Here is a 20,629-nt window from a genome sequence, read left to right as displayed (position 1 = left end):
GGGAGTTCTGAGTTGGATGAGTGTTTCCAAAAGGTGCATGTGCTAAAGGCCTGGTCCCCAGTGGCAATACGAGGAGGTGGAGGAACCTTTAAAAGATGGGGTCTAGAGGGAGGTGCCCAGATCAACAGGGACAACCCTTTAGGCCAGCTGTGGTGCAATCTCCCACTTACTCCCTGTCCTGCTAGCTCGTAAGGCAAGTGCTTTGCCGACATCATATCCTCGTACTCCCACCAGTGGGGCTGCCCTCTCAGAGACCCAAAGCATAGGGTCACTTGTTCATGGAGTAGAACCTCCAAATCTGTGAGCCAAAAAACACCTTTCTCTCTAGAGTTAACTGTCTCCAGTACTTCCTCGTACCAATGGAAAGCTAACCAACACGGGGTGGAATCTGTAGATGAAACACTTAAATGACTTGGTCAGTTACAATAAATGGACCTTATTTGGATCCATTTCAAACTATAAAGAAGTAGATATGTATCCTTACTGTTTAAGTAGTTTATATATGGGGATTTTTTGCGTTTTTGAGACAGGATCTTGCTATGTGGCCCAGGCTGGTCTCAAACTCATAGGAATCCTCCTGTCTCAGCCTCCCAAGTGCTGGGATTACAGATGTGCAACACCATGCCCGGCTTATATATCTAATGTGCATGAATACACACACACACACACACACACACACACACACACACAATCTAAATATATAACAGACAATCTTTAAAACTTTTTCTTGATGCCGAGAAAATATCCAACTAAAGTTTTAAGAGAGGAAAGGCTTTATTTGGATTTGGCTCTGAATTTATACAATTTTCAGTTCATAGTTGGCTGACTCCAAGGCAGGGTGGTACATGGCAGAGGAGAAATAGTTCATGGCAGGCAGAAGGCAGAAGCAGCATGGCAGCAAGCAGCAAGCGACAAATGACCAGAAACTGTTTTTCTGTCATTCACCCCTTATCCAGCCTATGTGCCCTTAGGATGGATAGCACTCCCATCAGTGTGGGGCCCCCCTTAATCCACCCCACAACTACATCAAACCAATCATTGGACTAATTCAATAGACACACACCCTTGATCTCAGCATCAAATGCTTAACCCCAGCATCATACACTCTAGATACAGCCACCTTTGAAAACCTCACCTATGACTGCATAGGGGGCCATCTAGACAAGCCATAAGAGTCATGACAATGAATCTTATTTTTAGACAACTGTTATGAATATATTTGAAATCCCTTTTGAGAGAATAACATTCCAACTTTTTAAAAATTTTTTGGTCTTTTTTGATGTAGAATGTCATTATATGATTCAGGCTGGACTTGAAATCACTTTATAGTCCAGGCTGGCCTCGAACTCACAGCAATCCTCCTACTTCAGTCTCTTGAATAGTAGGATAATAAGCATGTGCCACTATACCTGGTTTTCCAAAATATTTTTAGATGAAATTACGTCTATGATTTGAGGGGTATTGCAGCATATAGATACAAGATTATATATGAGTTAATAAGTGCTACAGTTAGATAATGGTACCTTGGGTTTACTGAATTATGCTATTTTAATATGTTTTTAAATTCATTCAACTTGCTGGGGATTTCGCTCAGCAGCATAAGTGCCTGCCTGGCAAGTGCGAGGTCTTGAGTTCGATTCCTGGTACAAGTTTAAGCCCAACTCTCGTAATCTGGTGCCTTAACAAGACCCAAGGTCAAAATACAAATAAAAACAGGCTGGGGCACCCGCTCAGAGTAAAGACCCTGGGTTCAATCCCCAAAAGTTTCCCTTCAATAAACCAATTTACTTAATTTCAGGCAGATTACATAGCAAGCTTCAAAGGGAAAAAAGCTTTCACAGAAACACACAGGACACACTAAGAATACAAGGTGATAAAAAATTTTCTCCAGGACAAAAAGCAGAAAACACCTTCCCACTCCCCAGCACTCCTGAAGTGAGGCACTGAGAAGGTACAGTCTCACCTCCTCAGGGTTCCTGATTAGCACCCAGAAAGCATAGCCTAACCCTAGCCATGTGGACATAAATAAGCCCAAATTGGGTTCAATCTACAAAATAAATATTCTGTAGTATTCAACAATGCCAATCCTAACAAACAAAAAGCTACAGAACTTTTTCACAGTATGAAACAAAAATGCAACGCAGGGCTGGGAATTTAGCTCAGTGGCACAAGCGCCTGCCTTGTAAGCAGGCAGTCCTGAGTTTGATCCCCAGTACCGATAAAAAGGAAAAAGACCAAAAAAAAAAAAAAAAAAAAGACAAAAGAAAAATGCAATGCAGATTTTGAGTTCAATCCTGACCAGAACAAAAAGACACTTCTTTTTAGCCTATAAAGGACATTATTGGGACAACTAACAAATTTTGCAATCACTGTAGATATTTTAAAAATAAAATTGCATGTTTCATTAATCTCCCTTAGAATGAAAAGTAACAAAGAAAGTAAAAGTCTCCATTCCTGAGAAATACTATATGCTTAAAAAATACACACTGAAGCATTAAAAAATATAGGGTATGATGCTACCATATGCTATCAAATGGTGCATGAAATTTCTATACACATATAAAAGAAAGTACACATGAATGTAACAAAAAGCAGTTGGAGAGTTTAAGAAAAGATCAAGTGGGAGTTTTTATGTTACTCTTGGAACCTTCCCGTAATTTGAAAAATCGGTGATTTTTTTCATATTTTAATTAAAAAAACAAAGCATACAGAAAAGATTACAAATCCGACTATATTATTTGTATAGCTTATTTAAAAATTATTTTTTAAAGGAATACATGTCAGACTGGGGGAGATATCTCCAAGCAACAAAAAATAAATTTCTGAAAAGTATGAAGAATCTCTAAGTTAATAAAGAAAAGACAGGGCTGGGGATTTAGCTCAGTGGCATAAGCGCCTGCCTTGCAAGCACAGTCATGAGTTCGATCCCCAGTACCAAAAAAAAAAAAAAAAAAAAAAAAGACAAACTCAGAAGAAAAACACATGGAGATAAAAACAGACTAGGTAAAGAGGAAATCTAAGTGAGGAGTAATCTGCTAAGAGTTATAAAAGACTTTATAACTTAGTTCATTATTGCACATGGCAGATTTTATGTGTCAACTTAGACTAAGGTATGAACATCTGAGGGTGTCTGAATCAGCAGTGTAAGAAAAAAAAAAACTGGCCCTGAATTAAGGCCGACAGGTTCCTGACGCTGTTGGTTTCAAGCAGGAGCCTAAAGAGATGTTTTTCTATGGTCTGTTGGCCATTTCAAAACTTGGCTAGTGAAATGGTCAACTCACCAGAAAGAAACAGCATAAAGAAGAAGAAACCCCCTGCCCCATGAGCAGTTGTGAGCGTGGCAGGCTCCACAGCCCAGGATAGGAGCCACCAGCATTTACTGGGACCCATGTCATGCCGGGACCTGGAGCACCCAGGTATTTACTGGGACCCGAACCATGCTGGGACCTTGAGCACTGGGAAACCAAGCAACCCCTCCTCCCCTGGTGAGCAGCTGTGAGCATGGCAGGCTGCGGTGGCCCAGGATGGGAGCCTCTGGCATTTACTGGGACCTGCACCATGGCGGGACCTGGAGCACCAGGAAACCAAGCAACCACCCCCTGCTGCCTGTTTTGTTTTGTTGAACTTCAATATACATGAAAGTACAGTCAGCTATTTTGAAGAGAAAGAGACTCTACGACAGCCATTAATAACTTCCCTATTGTCTGGTTTTGAAGACCTAAAACGCTTTCCTCATTCTGTTCGGATCAGTTTCATACTATGTTGCTTTGTATGAATTCTCTGTATGCAAAGACATGGACAACTATTTGGAAGAAAACAAGAGACAATATGATAGACAGTGAAGATCTCAGGTCGTCTAGCTTTGAAATTTATATCTCTTACATTGCTTTCTTATAGCCTATTTTGTTCTGTTTTATTGTGTTTAATTTTACCCTCTTTAAAATAAAAAGAAAAAAAAGCTAATCTTACCCTTGCCAATATGGATAAACATTAGCCAAAAGAAGGCAGAGTTTGGGCAAACTCACCTTCTTGCAATATAATACCTACCTCCTTCTGTCTCAGTGCTCTGGGCTCCTGTTCTTGGGACTTGGGCTGTACTGAAGAGCCCAAGATCTCCCATCTTGTAGATAGCATACTGTGGGACTTCTCAGTCTCCACAACTGCAAGCTTCAATCCCTCATTACAAACCTGTGTACTGACACCTTTACTGTTTCTCTGGAGAATTCTGACTAACACATCAAATGGAGAGAAATCAACCATGTAAACTCTAAGAACTGCAATGTTTCTCAGTTTTACTCTATAAAATTTCCAGGTCATTCTTTACAAACAGGATTTAGGAATTCTTTTCATTACAATACCTTTGTTCTTTATAGTCAGATCCATTCACTTTTATTACCTAACTTTCTGATTGTATGCAAGTCCAAAGTAAGTTTTAAACAGTGTTGTCCCACTTAAGATGGTTAGAAAATTGTAGCGAGTCATGGACATCCTCAACTCCACCACCTCGAAGAAGCCCCACTGTCTACTCCCTCCAAACACATTCTTCTCATCTCTCCTGGACTCAACAGAGGTGACCACCACACTGACTTGACAAGCTGTCATTTCTGCCACAGTTTTATACTATCTACAAATGTGAATTCCCAAACAGTCATTTTCATCAGGATATGCAGTATGTGAAGTACAAACTAAAATCAACATATGTTACAACAGTATGGTGGCCCACAACTTTAATCCCAGCATTCAGAAGACAGGCAAAAGGATCACTGTTGAGTTTTGAGGCCAGCCTGGGTTACATAATGAGTGCAAGGCCAGTCTGAATGAATTACATAGACAGAACCTATGTGGGGGTGGGACACTTTAAAAATTTTTATATAAAAATGATAAACATTTTAAAGTTTAGCAACATATTAATTAGGGTATGAAACAAAAGGAACTCTCCAACTCGACTACTCTAGAAAAGCTTCTGGGTATCTACAGTCAATGCCATCACTGTATAAAAACATGGAGACAAGGAAAGCCTAAGTTCTGTATAGTCCTACACACAGTGCAGGTGTGGAACAGGGCTTATTATTGCTGTCCACCTGGACAGCACTCACCGGAGCGTAAGAGTGAGGCCCACTAGTTGGAAGGGTATCAGGGAGCCAGCGCACTGTTTCCACAGCTAAGTGACAGACTCATCTCTACACATATCTCTACACAGCTAAGTTACAGACTCATGAAAGGACAGACTCCCAGGTGAGGCACAGGTATGTATGTACCTGTCCCAGTCTTCATCCGCAGCTCTTCTTCTCCAGGACCGTTCCGCACCAGGTTTATCAAACTGGTCAAAGTCATCATCTGTGAGAAAGAATCCACTCAAGTTAGTTTTGCTAAATTAAGAACAATACAACAAAATAATCAGCTATTTACACAACTTGTTTAAGAATTTCTGGCCTGCCACCTGAAGATGTGAAAGTTTCATATGCAACCATCAGGCTTTTTTCCTATAATATGTCTCACAAATTTGCTAGAAAATTAAAAGTGACAATACATTTTTAAATACAGGGACTGACAAATCAGAAGACTCTGATATACAGTTGTTTTTGTTTTGTTTTTATCAACATTTTCATCCTACAGAGGAGGATGAAACCTACAGAGGAGGTGAAACCAGAGGCTTAGAAGCTGAGGCAGAAGGATTAAGAGTTCAAGGCCAGCCTGGCCAACTTAGCGAGATCCTGTCTCAAAAATAAAAGGGTTGGGATATACTCAATGGAAAAATGTTGACTACAATCATCAGCACTTTTTTTAAAAAGGGATATTAGTATTAGTATGAGCAAAGAGACAAATTATTAACAAGAACCAAATTCACTAACTAAAAAATAGAACTCAGCAAAGAGGCAAAGAATAGATTTGTGTTGGCAGAACTGAAAAAAATAAAAGAACATAGCCTGAGAAAAACATGGACACTGTAACACACATGGAAACTACCAGAAACAGAAAGGTACAGAGTATCCTAAGAAACAACGGCTGAAAAGTTCTAAAATGTTTAGGAAAACATTAATTGATACTTGTAAAGCAGTAGTGTGGCTGAACCTTGCTATGAGTTACATCTCTTTAGGTTTAATTAAGGTCAAGGCGAAATGCCTGGGCCTAGATGCATTAAAAAAACAATTTGTGGGGAAAAAAAAAAAAAAAAAAACAGCCTAATCTTAACCCTAACCCTACCCCTACCCCTAGACATACCAACCTTAGATTAAAACTGAGGACTAAGCAGGACTAGATACAGTGAAAAACAACTTTTTTGTACAAGTAAACCTCCACCAGATGTTGGACACACCAAATTCACATTTGCCAGCCCAAAGCACAGTCAGACACAGACAAGGAGAAACACTTCTGACTACCGCAACACACACCCCATCACTTCCTCAGAGCCTCAGCACAGCCTCTCCAGGATCATCAGGCTGCAAACTCCCACACAATCTCACTCACCAACCAGCGCAACCCTTCCCAAACCCATGCTGCCCATTCCATGACGTGGTCCAGAGCCTTACCCTGAGCATGTCCATGACAGTAAATTAACCCCACACCTGAACCCGCACAGTGACTGCACTGGTACTGACTCTGCACAGGTTCTATGAACTGCCTCACTGCACTGAGTGGGGTTTTCTGTTGTTGTTTCTGTTTCTTTTTCTTTTTGTGGGGCTGGAGAGCCACCACAGGTCCTCACATATACTAAGCAGGCTCTTTACCACTGAGCTATATCCACAGCCCTGCACTGAGGCCATAACTTCTATAGTCTTTAGTCTTTTCCAACTTTCTGTAGTTTAGTACAATGGGATTTATAGGTGTTAGAAATTAGTGGTTAATGAACACACAACTTGAAATTGCCACGGTCACAACACCAAGTGAAATGAGATTACCTGGTGAAGTATAGCCTGTCAAACTAATGGAGCTTGTGAATCCACCAACAGTCAAACATTCAACTATTCTGACACTGCAAAGACACACGCATGACTGTCTATGTTACTGCCATAATACACCACAACACAATACATCAGAAAGCGTCCATAAACTCAGTCAAAATGTTCCACAAGTAGTGGGGTGCAGTGACACACACTGCAACCCCAGTACTGAGGGAGGATGAGGCAGGAGATCACAAGTTCTTGTCCCGCCTGGACAACTTATCCCATCTCAAAGTTAAGTAATAAAAAGGGATAGGTATAGGAATCTCTTCTTCCCCATCCCCCTCTCGGTCCACCTCCAGTGCAACTCACAGTGAGAATAAAGACACTAAGACATATTTACAGTTACAGGCAGCAAGGCGTCCTGAGTCTGGTCCAAACGAGGGTCCAGGGCCTCACCTCAGATTTATTAATTTATGAAGAAGGAAGTGGTATGAAGATGAGTGACTCTGAGAATGGCAGAAATTAAGTAAGTAATATGAGCTGAGCTACCTAAGTGGCCAAAAGCATCTCCACTACAGCAAAGAGAAGCACATGCAGGAGTACCAATCTGCATAATACAACTAAGGTAAACAGTTAACGTTTAGGGGCCTACTGCCTCAGTTTTTGATATGTAAACTTTTGTGCCTTGTAAAGTCACGGTTGTTTTTTTTTTTTTTTTTTTTTTTTTTTTTGTTATTGTTGTTGTTTTGTACTGGGGATTAAACTCACAATCTCAGGCTGGCCAAGCAGTTGCTATGCCACTGGATTATATGCCCAGCAGTCATAGCTTTATTTCGAGGCTTGAACCCAGTTGACAATCCTGGTGCTGTTGGCTCTGTTGTGCTCAACCTTTTAGAGAGAAACACTGAAAGTGAGGAAGCAGGGCTGTCCTTGGCATCAGAGACAACATACCAGTACCTCAGCCAGCCCTATTTATATTGCTTAGAGCCACCTGAAGGGAAAAGGAAATAGCCTAGCCAGCTCTGTATACATCGGCACATGAAGATAATTAACTAAGGAAACTGTTCTGTATTGAAGAAGAGCCAGTCCAGTGGTTCTCTACAGATAGGGATGCAGCTCAGGCACCGAGTTCAATCCCCAATAACACGAAAAAAGAAAAAAAGCAGCTCAAAACCAAGAACAGAATCTGAAAACAGGAGAAAAATGACTCAACACTTACAGAGGAACTGCAATAGTTGATTCTCATCAGAAACAGTATCAACCAGGGCAGCAGAGCTCAAAGAAGAATCTTTAAGTCTAGCAAAACTAGCTTTCGGAAAATAACATAAAATTCACAAATAAATGGAAACATACACAAAAATCAACCAACAAGCCAAAGTTATTACTTTGAAAATAAAATGTGTTAGACAATGCTAAGACACCACCTCATCCCAGAAAAAGTAGCTATTATGAAGAAATCAACCAATAACAAATGAGAGAAGGGCTGTGGGGGAAAAAGAACCCTTCTCCAATGTTGGTGGGAGTGTAGCCTGGTGCAACCACTGTAGAAATCAATGTGGAAATTCCTCAAAAAACTAGGACAAGCGTTTCCATTTGATCCAGCTATTCCCCGCCTTGGTATCTTCCCAAAGGAATTAAAAGCATCATACAATACCAATATATGCACACTCATGTTTATAGTGGCAGAGTCTATAATAGTCAAATCTTGGAAATAGCCCAAATCCCCATTAACTGGTGAATGGGATAAAGAAGATGTGAGTTTTTTTAATATGATGGAGTACTATGCTACCATAAAGATAAGCTCAACACATTTTTCTAGGTAAATGGGTGCACTTTGAGATCATAACCTTAAGTGAAATAAACCAGACACATGTAAATGCCACAGTGTTTCTCTTGTGTGAGAAACCAAAACTGTAAAGAACCAAAATATACAATAGGTATTGTGAAACAGTAGGAAAATGTTCAAAGGGAAAGGGGAACAAGGGAAAGGGGCAGGGGAAAAGAAAAAGGGATAAGTATTATAATCCCAACTACTGAGTTCAGTCATCCACCAAGTATTGTAATCTTCTTTCTAGTTTTCCTCACAATCCAAAAGGTTTTATTTGTAATCCCATTGAGACATCACTGGAATCCTACCAATTCCAACCTACCACTACCAATGCAACCCAGGCAGAGTAAAGTCACCAAGACATATTTAAAGTTAAGGGCAGCCAAGGGGTCCTAAGTCAAATCCCAGTGAGGACATGCGGACAAAGGCCCTGACCCCAGGCCTCTCCCAGAATTTATTATCTTGTGAAGAAGGGGGGTGGCTCAGGGATGAGTGACAGTGAGGATGGTGGGAACACAAACTTTTGTGCCCTGGAAAGTCATAGCCTCTTCACCTTGAGGCTCCTACCCAGCTGACATTCCTGGAGCTATTAGCTCTAACATCTCGCTGTGCTCATATCCTTTAAATGTAGAACACAATGTGAGGAGACAGGACTGTCTGTCAGCTTTAGAAATTACATACCAGCACCTCTGCTAGCCTTATTTGCAATGCTTAGTTAGAGCCAAGTGAAGAAAGAAGGAAATACCCTAGCAGCTCTCTACATTGAATATAATGAAATAAGTCGCCAAATAATCAGAGGTGCAGTAATTGTTTTATATTCAAGGGGAATCACTGGAGTTGTCTCCCACAATAAGTTTTTTTAAAAACTGAGAAAAGGAGGACAAAATAGAAACAAATTTTTAAGTGGGGAGGGGAAAGAGATGGTAAGAGAATGGGTAAAAAAACCAAGTTACATCATGTACAGGTGCAAGTTCTCTATGATGAATGTGATCATTATGTGTATCTAAAATGTATCAAGAAAATCTAATTGAAAATAAGGTGTTTTTGAGATGAAAGACCACAAAAATCAGGCCAAGGACACTGCTCATGGCACAGCTGCTCACCTGGCAGGCATGAGGTCCTGAGTTTGGTTCTCAGTACCAGAAAAAAACAACAAATGCACGAGATAACAAAATGTATAGCCCCAGAGAAAACAGTACTCAAGAGAAATTTACAGCTAAAAACAGCTACATTAACAAAGAGGATCTCAATCACCTACTTCACACCTTGAGAAATTTGCGGCTAAAAATACCTACATTAACAAAGAGAATCTCAATCACCTACTTTACATCTTGAGAAATTATAAAAAGCAAAGTAAACCAAAAACTAGCAGAGGAAATAAATAATGACAGCAGGTACAATGAAACAGGCTACAAAAATTCTTCCAAGCTACGTATTATGAGCCATCTTAAATCTAAATAAGGATATTAAAATGAAAAAAAAATCTACAGACTACTATCCCTTGTTAGCAAATGAACATCAATAATGTATTAAAAGGACAATTCACATCACTACACAGCAGTTTTTCCAGCAATGAGAGGTGATTTAACATTCAACAATCAATCTTTTTTTTCTTTTTTTATTGGTACCAGGGATCGAACTCACGAATGCCTGCTTGCAAGACAGGCGCTGAGCTAAATCCCCAGCCCCTCAAGAATCAATCTTAAAAAAACAATGTAATACATCACATTAACAAACTAAAGCTAAAAAATCAAATAAACATCTAAATAGAAGCAGAAAAAGCATTAGATAACATCCAACATCCATTTCTTAAAAAATTAAAACAAGGAACTTTTAATCAGAGTTAAAGGTATTTATTAAAAAATAAAAAGCAAACAACACCAAGGAAAAAACCCAAAGGCTTTCTTTTAGGATCAGCAACAAAAAAAAAGAGATGGCCATCCCTTGCCACCGCTATTCAGTATCTTACTGGAAATTTTTCCTAAAGTAACCAGACAAGAAAAATACAAAGAATTCAGACTGAGTAAAAAGTAAAATTTTTTATTCACAGGAAACATAACTGGCTATAAAAAAATCTATGAAAACCAAAAGACTGAGTCTGCAAGATCATAAAACATAAGATCAATACACAAAATTCAGCAGTATCCGTACTGTCATTAGTGAGCTATGCCACTAATAGACCAGACACATTTGTGTATTTCCAGTGTCAGAATTTCTGTTTTGTTCTGATCCTGGAGATTCAACCCATGACCTTCAAACTGAGCTACCTCCCTAGCCCTTATTTATTTACTTATTTTGATAAAGTCTGGCTAAGTCATTAAATTGAAATCCTCTTGCTTCATCCTCTCAGAGTACTGGGATTATAGCTACATGCCACAACCAGACAGAATTTTGTAACAATTCACAAGCTACATTAATTTACTCAGTCTTGTCAGGGAAAGTCCTCAAGGTTCCCTCAGTAGCCAGGGAGCATAGCAATCAGACTGTTTTATATCAAATCTTTAATTACTGTTAGTAACAGCACATGAGAAAACTCCTGGAAACACAGGCTTATTTGAGGAAAAGGCTAGATTTAATTCCATCAAGGTCCAGACAAGCTGAGAGCATGGAGGATACTACCATCTGGAGGAGGAGTTAATTTTATATAAAGGAGTTAATTTTATATAAAGTTTTGGGGATAATCCCAAGAAATCTGGATGGAATGTTTAGAGTCCAAGTTCCAAGGATGGTCAGTGCAGGTATGCAGGCAGTGCTAAACATTCCGATAACATGCGGACTGGTATGACCATTCCTAAATTTCTTTACAGCCATCAGTTCTGTTTGCTAGGGGCTGCATGGTTCTTTTAGTGATTTCCTATCATTTGCTGAGGTCTTACCCAGGTCAAGCATCACATTACTAGCACCTGCACAATCACAGGTTGTAGGGTCATCGATCTGCAGGATTCAAAAAGGAAGACCTGCTGGGCATGGTGGCGCATGGCTGTAATGCCAGTCCTCTGGAGGCTAAGGCAGGAGGACTATTCCAAGTTCGCAACCAGCCTAAGCTACAAAGTGAGCTCAAGGCCAGCCTGAACTGCTTAGCAAGACCTGTCTCAAAAAGTCAAAAAAAAAGGGGGGGACTGGGAATTTACTATAAGCACCTGCCTTGCAAGCAGGCGGTCATGAGTTCGATCCCGGGTACCAACAAAAAGAAAGAAAAAAGAAAAAAAAGTGTAAAAAAGTAAAAAAAAAAAAAAAAAAAAGAGGACGCTCTGAAAGCCAAGGCAGAGAGACTACAGAGATGTGAAGACACCACAGCTGGCTGTTAAGACCACAGACCAGGCAGAACTGCTTCAAAGCCTAGGCAGGCAGCTGGGCTGGGTTTAGCAGGAAGGTGGGACTAAGTGGAAGCCCGGTACAGAGGGCCAGAGCATATGTCCACCAACTAAAAGTCCCCTGCACCTCAAGGTTTAGGTGGTTTTATGGATGTCACATAACAAAAACATGACTGAGGAAATCAGACTAATGATGGCTGAAACCCCTCCCCCCCCCCAACCTGGGAAGTTCGGGGCTGAGGCTGGAAAGTCTAACCCTTTAAAACCATGGCTGGCTTTTCTGACAACTAGTCCTCATCTGGGAGCTACCTAGAGCTTCCACCAGGTACCTCATTAGCATAGAAAAGCTAGTAAATTCGAAGCGCTTTAGTTCTGAGCTCCTAACCAGGAATGGAAGACTAAAAATACTTCTTCTTTATCCAACCACAAACTGTCACTCAAAAAATCCTATCCCCCAGGACTTCAGAATGTGGCCTTTCTTAGAAAAAAGGTCTCTGGTAATGCAATGAGTTCAATGAACTCATTCTGGATTAGAGGGATCTCTAAATCCAATGACAAGTATGGTACTCTAAAAGAAACATACTTGCACACCCATGCTTATAGTAGTATTATACTTAAAATAACCAAATGGTAGAAACAATTCAAATGTTCAATAAAGGGAAAATGGGTTTTAAAAATACAAGTATGAGCCAGGTGAGGTGGTGCACTCCTGTAATCCCAGCACTTGTGAAGCTAAGGTAGGAGGATCCTGAATTGCATAGCGAGAACTTGCCTCAAAAAGACAAAACAAAAACAACAACAACAACAACAAAAAAACCCCAAGTATGCTATCTACACACACTGGCACATTAGTTAGTCTTCAAAAAAGAATTAAATTCTAGCTTACAGGGAAATCTTGAGGACATTACACTCAATGATATAAGGACTCAAAGTCCTAGGACACAAGCTAAGGGTCCTATAAGCCCATGTTTTGTTTCATATATATATATTTGGTGCTGGGAATTGAACTTCGGACCTTGCACTTACCAGGCAGATGCTGTGCTGCTGAGCTACATCCTGGCCCTTGTTTCTTCTCTTCTCCCCAGTGCTTTCTTTTCTGTACTTTAGATTACAAACCCTTTTTAAATGATCACTTTGTTAGTCACATCAGTTTATACCAGTCATGCTAAACAGAACCAAGAGAAGAAAATGTCTGCATTAATCCAGAATTTGAAAGTGTTACAGACAGCTAAATTAGATAGAAATATTATAGTCAGACAGAGCCAGGCCCTCAAAAGAGCCAGTGCAAAAGACAGGATACACTGCAACTGTGGGCAAACCTCCACCAAGGTACCTCCACCAAGGGCCAGGCCTCAAGACAAAAGATGCAGGAAAAGCACCCATATACTTCCCCTAAGCATAAACAGAGACTGATACTCTAAATAGGATCCTCACCTTGAAAAAGCCAGGAAGAGCCACTATCCTGTTTCATGCCCACTTGCTATGTGACTTGCTTCCTCATTTGATCCCCATTTAATCAAATTACCTGAGCAATGAGGGTTGTAATCTTACTGGCTAACCATAGTTCTGCCCCATCTCATGCCCACCTTGCAATTCCCTACTTTTCCCCACCTTGGACTCACCTCATCTCATGGTTTTGCTCTACAAAAATCCCTAGAAAAGGCAGAGTCCTCGGAAATCCGCTCAGGACCCCTTCTGTCTCTCTCAAGATAGAAGAAGCTTTCTTTCCCCAATAAATATACTCAGCTCTTAACCTATTCCGTTCCTAGAATTCATTCAATTTTAGAAAACATGAATTCATATGAAACTCTAGCAGATTGGGAATTTCTTTTCCCTACATTAAAAAGCCATGGGGAAAACTTAGCAACACAATAGTCAAAGTCTCCTGCTCAGCCTAAACCACGTACATGCATTCCAGTTTAACAAGGTCAGTTTCCCCCAATCAATAAGACTAAAGACATCTACCAGAATCTCTACACCTTTCTAACACACAACAGTGAAATAATCCACAGTCAACACAACTCTTAATTTATTTTCCATTAGTTCCTCCTCTTTTCGCAAAACTTAGACTTAACAGAACATTAGCTTAGGGTTCTAGTTATTGTCTAGTAGTCTATAGGCCAAGATGGCTCTGCCACAAGTTTCTGTCCAAATTTAACCATTGCCCACTATGTAAACTCTCACTGGTGCCAATTCAATTACATACTGTTCACACTGATTTCAAGTTAGTCAAGGACACAGCTGACTTGTTGCAACAGAAGGCATGTGGCCTGCAAGGCCCACAAATTAGTCCTTTTACAGAAAAAAGTTGTGAACCTTTGTATTCCAGAGGTTCTCAACTTTCCTACTTTGTTCTCGACATCACTGTCATATGTATGTCGATGTTAGTTATATTCTAAATAACTAAGAATCAAAATTCCTTATATTTTGGAAGAGGATATCCAGATTTGGTATTTAAATGTGAATTAGAAAAAAGTCCAGTAATGTTCAGTAACTTTCACAGTGAATGTATGGGGTCTGCAGTATAATCGCTATGAGAAACTGTGTCAGTCAGCTTTCCCACTGATGAACAAGTACCCTACACTCACTTTACTTTAAAGAGGCTTAATTTAACTCGTGGTCTGGAGATTCAGTCAGTCAACTGGCTTGAAGGCAGAAACATGGCAGAAGGGTGAGGTGACAGCAGCTGGCACCGAGGAGCAGGAGAAAAGCACACAGAGAGGCAAGAACCAAGGCCACACCTGCATGACACATCTGGACAAATCCAGGGATGTGCTCTACCAATTTGCTAGGAATGTAATCCAGCAAAACTGACTTATCAGGATTCACAGTCACAGTAACCAAGTACAATCTCCGAAAATTTCCTATAGTAGAGTACCGCCACACTACCCTCCCTGAGAACCAAGTACAACTGTGCTTACTCGCAAGCAGTGCAGTGCTGGCAGGCTGTACAGAGGGGACTTGCCTAAACTGCTTTCCGTTTAATTAGTAGGTCTGACCCAGGTTGTGTATCTTCATGAGAGCAGGTGGCTGGAGAGGACTGGCACTGTTTATCAGCAATGACCATGGCTGAGCTCAGACAGGTCAGCTGCGATACCCTGGGGCAAAGATATGAGATAACATCTCTGCTGAGGTTCTTTCTGCCCCTGCCCCTGCCCCAAGAATGCTTTGTCCCCTGTTACAAGCCTTGCCAGCCTCTCACTGCTTGTCTAGCACATCCAGCCACACCATTTCTCTCAATGAATAAACACAAAAGTTCTGGGTGCCACATGGCCTTTTGTTCCCGGGAACTGGTTATCCTAGATCCCTGTTGTACCCCTATTTTGTCTTTTGCTCGTTCTTCCTGCCATGCACAGTAACATTGCATGGAGATTGGAATCCCCTGCATGGGTCTCCAATACCATACATGGAATGATCAAAACTTAATGTTTAAATTTTAAAATTATAGTAAAAGACACATTGCCATTAATCCCCCTCAAAACACTCTCTATCACTTCATACTTACCCCACCATTCTTGCCACCTTCTGAACCAGTTCTGGAAGTTCTCTTTCCTAAGTATCATTAATTGCTGTCATGTCATGTGCTGTCATGTTAATTCCAAACCATTACCTTTGATGGTCATTTTGACTTTGGGGAAGAGTCAAATTGCACAGTACCACATCCAGTGAATAATACAGAAAAGGACACACAATGAGGGAGATTAATGGCAATGTGTATCATGTTTCTTTTTTTTTCTTTTTGGTACCAGGGATCAAACTCATCACCTTATGTCTGTCAGACAGGCACGTATGCCACTGAGCTATATAGTCTCAGCCTCAGCGATGTTATTTACGCTAATGAATTAAAGCATTCATTGTATATCTCCATCAGTCCTTGTATAGTTAAAACATGTTATATATAAGCCCTAGGACAGGATCACCATAAAATGAACTTCACTTTGTTTCTGAAATATAGTCCACATTGGTCTTTGTCTTCTTCTCTAACAATAAGGCCTCTTCCTGTGTTTGGGAATCAATAGTAGTGAAAACAGAGCTCAGTCTCCCCCAGGGAAGTCACACAGGTTTCCTACCACTCTGACACCTGGGCAGCCAGAAACAGAACATATGGTAGAGCTCAGCCAACTAGCTGTTCCTGTGGCATCTTGGACATGCCAGAGGAGCTGACATCCCATCACTTTTCCCAAGAACCTAGATACTCTTTTTAAAAAATGAAACTTTCTAAAGTGATACTCAGTTGATAAACTAGTGGTTTATAACTAAACAGGTCAAAGAAAATTAGTAGTTATTAAATTGGTAGTAATTAGTAGTAGAAAGGTGTAGCATAAACTCTCATATTAATTTTTTTTTTTTTTGGTCTTTTTGAGACAGGGTCTCTATACAGCTCAGGCTAGCCTTGAAATCACTTTGTAGCGCAGGCTAGTCTCGAACTCGTAACGATCCTCCTGCCTCAGCCTCCCAAGTGCTGGGATTACAGGCATGAGCCACCACGCCCAGCTAACTCTGTACTAATTTAAAAATGTAATTTGGGTACAGTGGCACAATTTTGGCACAGGGGCACACACCTGTACGAAATATAAGATGGGCTAGAGATGTACATTCAGTGGTAGAGCACCTCTGGATTCACTCGTTAGTACCAAAATGGAAGAGAAGTATTATGTACACTCAGCAAACACAAAGAAAGAAAATGCCAATCTTACAATCATAAATAAATTCTAAAATAAAACATGACAACATATTAAAAACAACAAAACATATAGATCAAGGTTTTAAACCCAAGAGTATATGGTTGGTTCATTCTGGTAATCTATCAACATATTATATTCAGAGATTCAAACAGGGAGACCACAAGGTCATCTTAATAAAAACAGTGAAACCATTTGCTAAAAACTCCAGTGAAACACAAAAAGAACATTCCTTAAACATTACTAGACCAAAATGTCTATTATACCACCCATTAAGTTCAATATGATCACAGAAGGCTTCACAATGTACAACCCTAGAATACAAGAATAAGAGACATAAATATTGGAGTAAAAAGATTACAAATAGAACTAGAAAATCCTAACTGCCAAACTAGTAAAACAAAATTCCAATAATACATATAAATCAATTACCAAAAAGGGAGAAAGCCTTTCTACAAATTTGAGAATGTAGCGAGATTTAAAAAAAAAAAAAAACAAGCTATACCATTTACAATGACAGTATCATAAAACACTGGAAATGAGTAAGAAACGTGAAAAAAACTACTTAAGGTAAATTTTACTGATGTTAGTTCTGCCTTTGTCTGGCTTGTTCACTAACACACCCTAACCTTACATCAGCACTCTGCACAGAGTAAGCATTCAGCAAACAGCTAAAAAAAAGAAAGCCTGATCCAGAGACATCCTTGTTGTTGCCCGATGAAAGAATTCGCACTGTAAAAATATCAACCTCCCCCAAATTATGTTAACAGAGTTAATGCAATCACAATAAAAATTCAGTACAATTCTTTGGAGGATTCTGATTGGAAATTCTTTATTTCCTTTTAAAAAGTATACTAGGCTAACCAAAAAATGTCTGAAAAACAGCACGTTATACATAGACACACACAAGAGGAAGCAATAATTTAAAAAATTATAAATGAGAATCCATTATGTTAGAAAGACAGAAAAAGACAGTAAATCAAATAAATCACAGAACTACAGAAAACCGAAATTCATACCAGAAAAAAAAAAATCTGTGTGGGTTAAAAACTAACCATAAAAATTGGCTGTGGCAGTACACAGCAGTAATTCTGGCAGGAGTGGGTAATGGTTAAGGCAAAAACTCAAACCTAGTCTGGGTAACAGCAACTCAGTGAAACCCTAAGACTTAAAAAAGGAAAAAGAAAAGGAAGAGGCCTGAGGGAAGGCCCTATATTCAATCTCCAATACCACAAAAAATAAAAATAAAAGATCCAAGTATGAACTATTAAAAACACTGACAAACTGATATAGCCTATACCTAACAAAACTGATAAACACCTTGATACATGTCATAACTATCTTAAAACTTCCATACACTGAAAGTTTAAACAAGGTCCCAGGGAAAGCACAAGAAAACAGACTAGTAAGTGTAACATAATATACAAAGACTTCCTAAACATGAGAAAGACCACATCTGTAATCCCAGCACTTCTGAGGCTGAAGCAGGAGCATCACAGTAAATTCAAGGCCAGCCTAAATTGCACAGGGAGATCCTGTCTTAAAAAAAAAAAAAAAAAAAAAGAAAAGAGTGAAAAAGAGAAAGGCCTCAGGAGGCTGACACAGTCTATAGCCAGCTTAGGCTACACAGTGAACGCAAGGCCCGTCTGAATTGGATAGCAAGACACTGTCTCAAAAAAAAAAAGACACTATCCAGTTCTATTTTTAATTGACAAAGTGTATATAGGCAATTAATAGGAAAAAATAGAAGTAATGCAAAAAAGGATGTTGAAGTTCACTAGAAACCAGGAAAAAAGAATTAAAACACTGAAGCTATTTTTTCATCTAGACTAACAAAAATTTAAAAAACCCCTAAAGCCAACCAAGTATGGTGGAGAATGCCTATAATCCCAGCACACTTGAGAGGCCGAAGAAAGAAGACTGCAAGTCAAACCCACCCTTGGCGAATTACTGACACAGCAAGACCCTGACTCAGAATAAAAAAAATAGAACACTGCTTATTATGACTTGGCTCTTGGTTCCCCGATGAGTCAGCTTATCAAGAGCCCCAACATTACACATACAAATGCCACAGAAGATAAATTAGAGGAATAAAGATCTGAAAAACTAATGGCCACAACCTTCCAAAGATGATGAAAGACAGAAATCTACACACCCAAGAAAGCTGACTAACTTCAAGGATAAACTCAGCAGAGTCATCCCAACAAACTGTATAACCACATTGTCAAAAAGCAGAGCCACAAAGAATTGTGAAAACACAAAAGAGAGAAGTGATTTGCCACATAAAACTGATCCTCAGTAAGATTCAGTCAGCAACTCATCAGAACCATGAAGGCCAGAAAGTAGCAGAAGGAAATACTTCAAAAAGTACTGAAAAATAAACTGTCAACAAGAAGTCTGTCTGACAGTGTATCTGACTGTACTTCAAAAATTTTATTCCTAAACAAGCAAGATCTGAAAAAAGTATGTCACTAGTAGATCTGCCCTTCAACAAATGCTAAACCAAGTTCTGGCTGAATTTCAAGCAAGGCTACTCTTTCTTCTACTCTGTAAATTCTCCTGATAAAATTAGGAAATTAAGTGTGACAGATTTTCTTGAAGGAAAATAAAGTATCAAGTACTCAGCAGGAAACAAGATTCTGAGTTTGATTCCCAGTACCCCGCCCCAAAAAAAGAAGCAGCTGCCATACACAACTATCAGTATAAAAACATCTCATTTTTCACTGTCATTAGGGATTTAAATATCCCAAATCTCCCCTCCCACCCAGTAACTTTTATCTAAAGTGCTTAATGTTTGCTTAATTTCAGCAGAACAAAGATTTCCTTGGTTATTACATTATTAACATTAAATCTGACACTGTGGAAAACACAACTATAAGCCTAAAGCCCTAAATTCTTGGTCTACTTCCCATTTTAACATCACTAAACTTTGACCTAACTTCCTTTCAACAGTAAGACAACTGGTTTAATATTTAGACTCAACTGATCCCTACAGTTTACTCTTGCTCTAAATTTTCATAAGCCTGGGATTTTTAAAAAAATATTCAAAGTCAGCCGGGGATTTAGCTCAGCGGCATAAGCGCCTGCCTGGCTAAGCGCGAAGTTGTGAGTTCAATCCCCAGTACCACAAAAAAAAAAAAAAATTCAAAAGTAGAGGTGTGGACCGGGACACATGGTACCAACCTATAAAACTCAACTTGCAATTTGTAACTGTGCAAAAGAAGTATTCATTTCAGGAGAAACAATACACAAATTCTGGATTTTTTTTCTCCCACACTAGCAATAATGCAGTTTAACATATGTCCACCTCCTCCCTCTGACCAAATTTAAGGTGTCTAGGCTAAAGTGTTTCATATGTTAGGTAAATGCATTTTCAACTTACAAAGGCCATAAACTCCTAGTAAATCGAAGTAGAGTGCCAAAATGCAGATAAATGTTGAAGTAGTAGAATGTTCTTTCTACTACTAAGTGTATTTAAAAACTAACATAAGTTTTCCTTCATAGGATTGACCTAGGAAACAAAAAACTTTCAGCATTGTTTTCCTTATCTAAAAGGCCCAAAAATATTGTTGTAAATTGTGAGATAAAGCACTTAGATAAGAGGTTTTTTTAAATTCTTTTTACTTTGTTTCACAATACAAGAAAATGGGCGGGGGGGTTTAGCTCAGTGTCATAAATGCCTGCCTGGCAAGCATGAGGTTGGGGGTTCAATCTCCAGGTACCAAAAAAAAAAAAAAAAAAAAAACAAGAAAGTGTTGGACCTTGAAACTTACAACTGTTTGTTCATAACATCCCCCAAATGCCATGTTTTTGTATATAAGCCTTTGTTTCACTCAGCAATACGTGAGATGCTATTTTTTACTAAGACCAGCAGTGCCATTACCTTAATCATATTATTTGGTTGCAACAGCAAATAACTTG

General features: G+C 39.4%; 1 protein-coding gene and 1 non-coding gene across 7 annotated transcripts in view; one reads left to right on the top strand and one right to left on the bottom strand.

Moving 5' to 3' along the window:
- The window catches only part of Rbm33 (RNA binding motif protein 33), a 106,610-nt gene that overhangs the window by 83,909 nt on the left and 2,072 nt on the right, over nt 1-20,629 (bottom strand). For all 6 annotated transcript variants that reach the window (XM_003469779.4, XM_063250828.1, XM_063250829.1 and 3 more), the window contains exon 2: nt 5,259-5,337. In XM_003469779.4, coding sequence (XP_003469827.3) covers nt 5,259-5,337 — 79 coding nt within the window. The remainder of the gene's footprint in view (nt 1-5,258; nt 5,338-20,629) is intronic.
- On the top strand, nt 3,160-3,296 carry LOC111756779 (small nucleolar RNA SNORA2/SNORA34 family). Its single transcript, XR_002791197.1, has one exon. It is a non-coding gene; the product is annotated as a small nucleolar RNA SNORA2/SNORA34 family (small nucleolar RNA).

Source organism: Cavia porcellus, unplaced genomic scaffold, assembly GCF_034190915.1.
Source record: "Cavia porcellus strain 051 isolate PalLab524CR breed Dunkin Hartley unplaced genomic scaffold, mCavPor4.1 scaffold_6, whole genome shotgun sequence".
Lineage (NCBI taxonomy): Eukaryota > Metazoa > Chordata > Mammalia > Rodentia > Caviidae > Cavia > Cavia porcellus.
The sequence above is the reverse complement of the archived record's forward strand: the minus strand, read 5'-3'. Positions and strand labels throughout refer to the sequence as shown.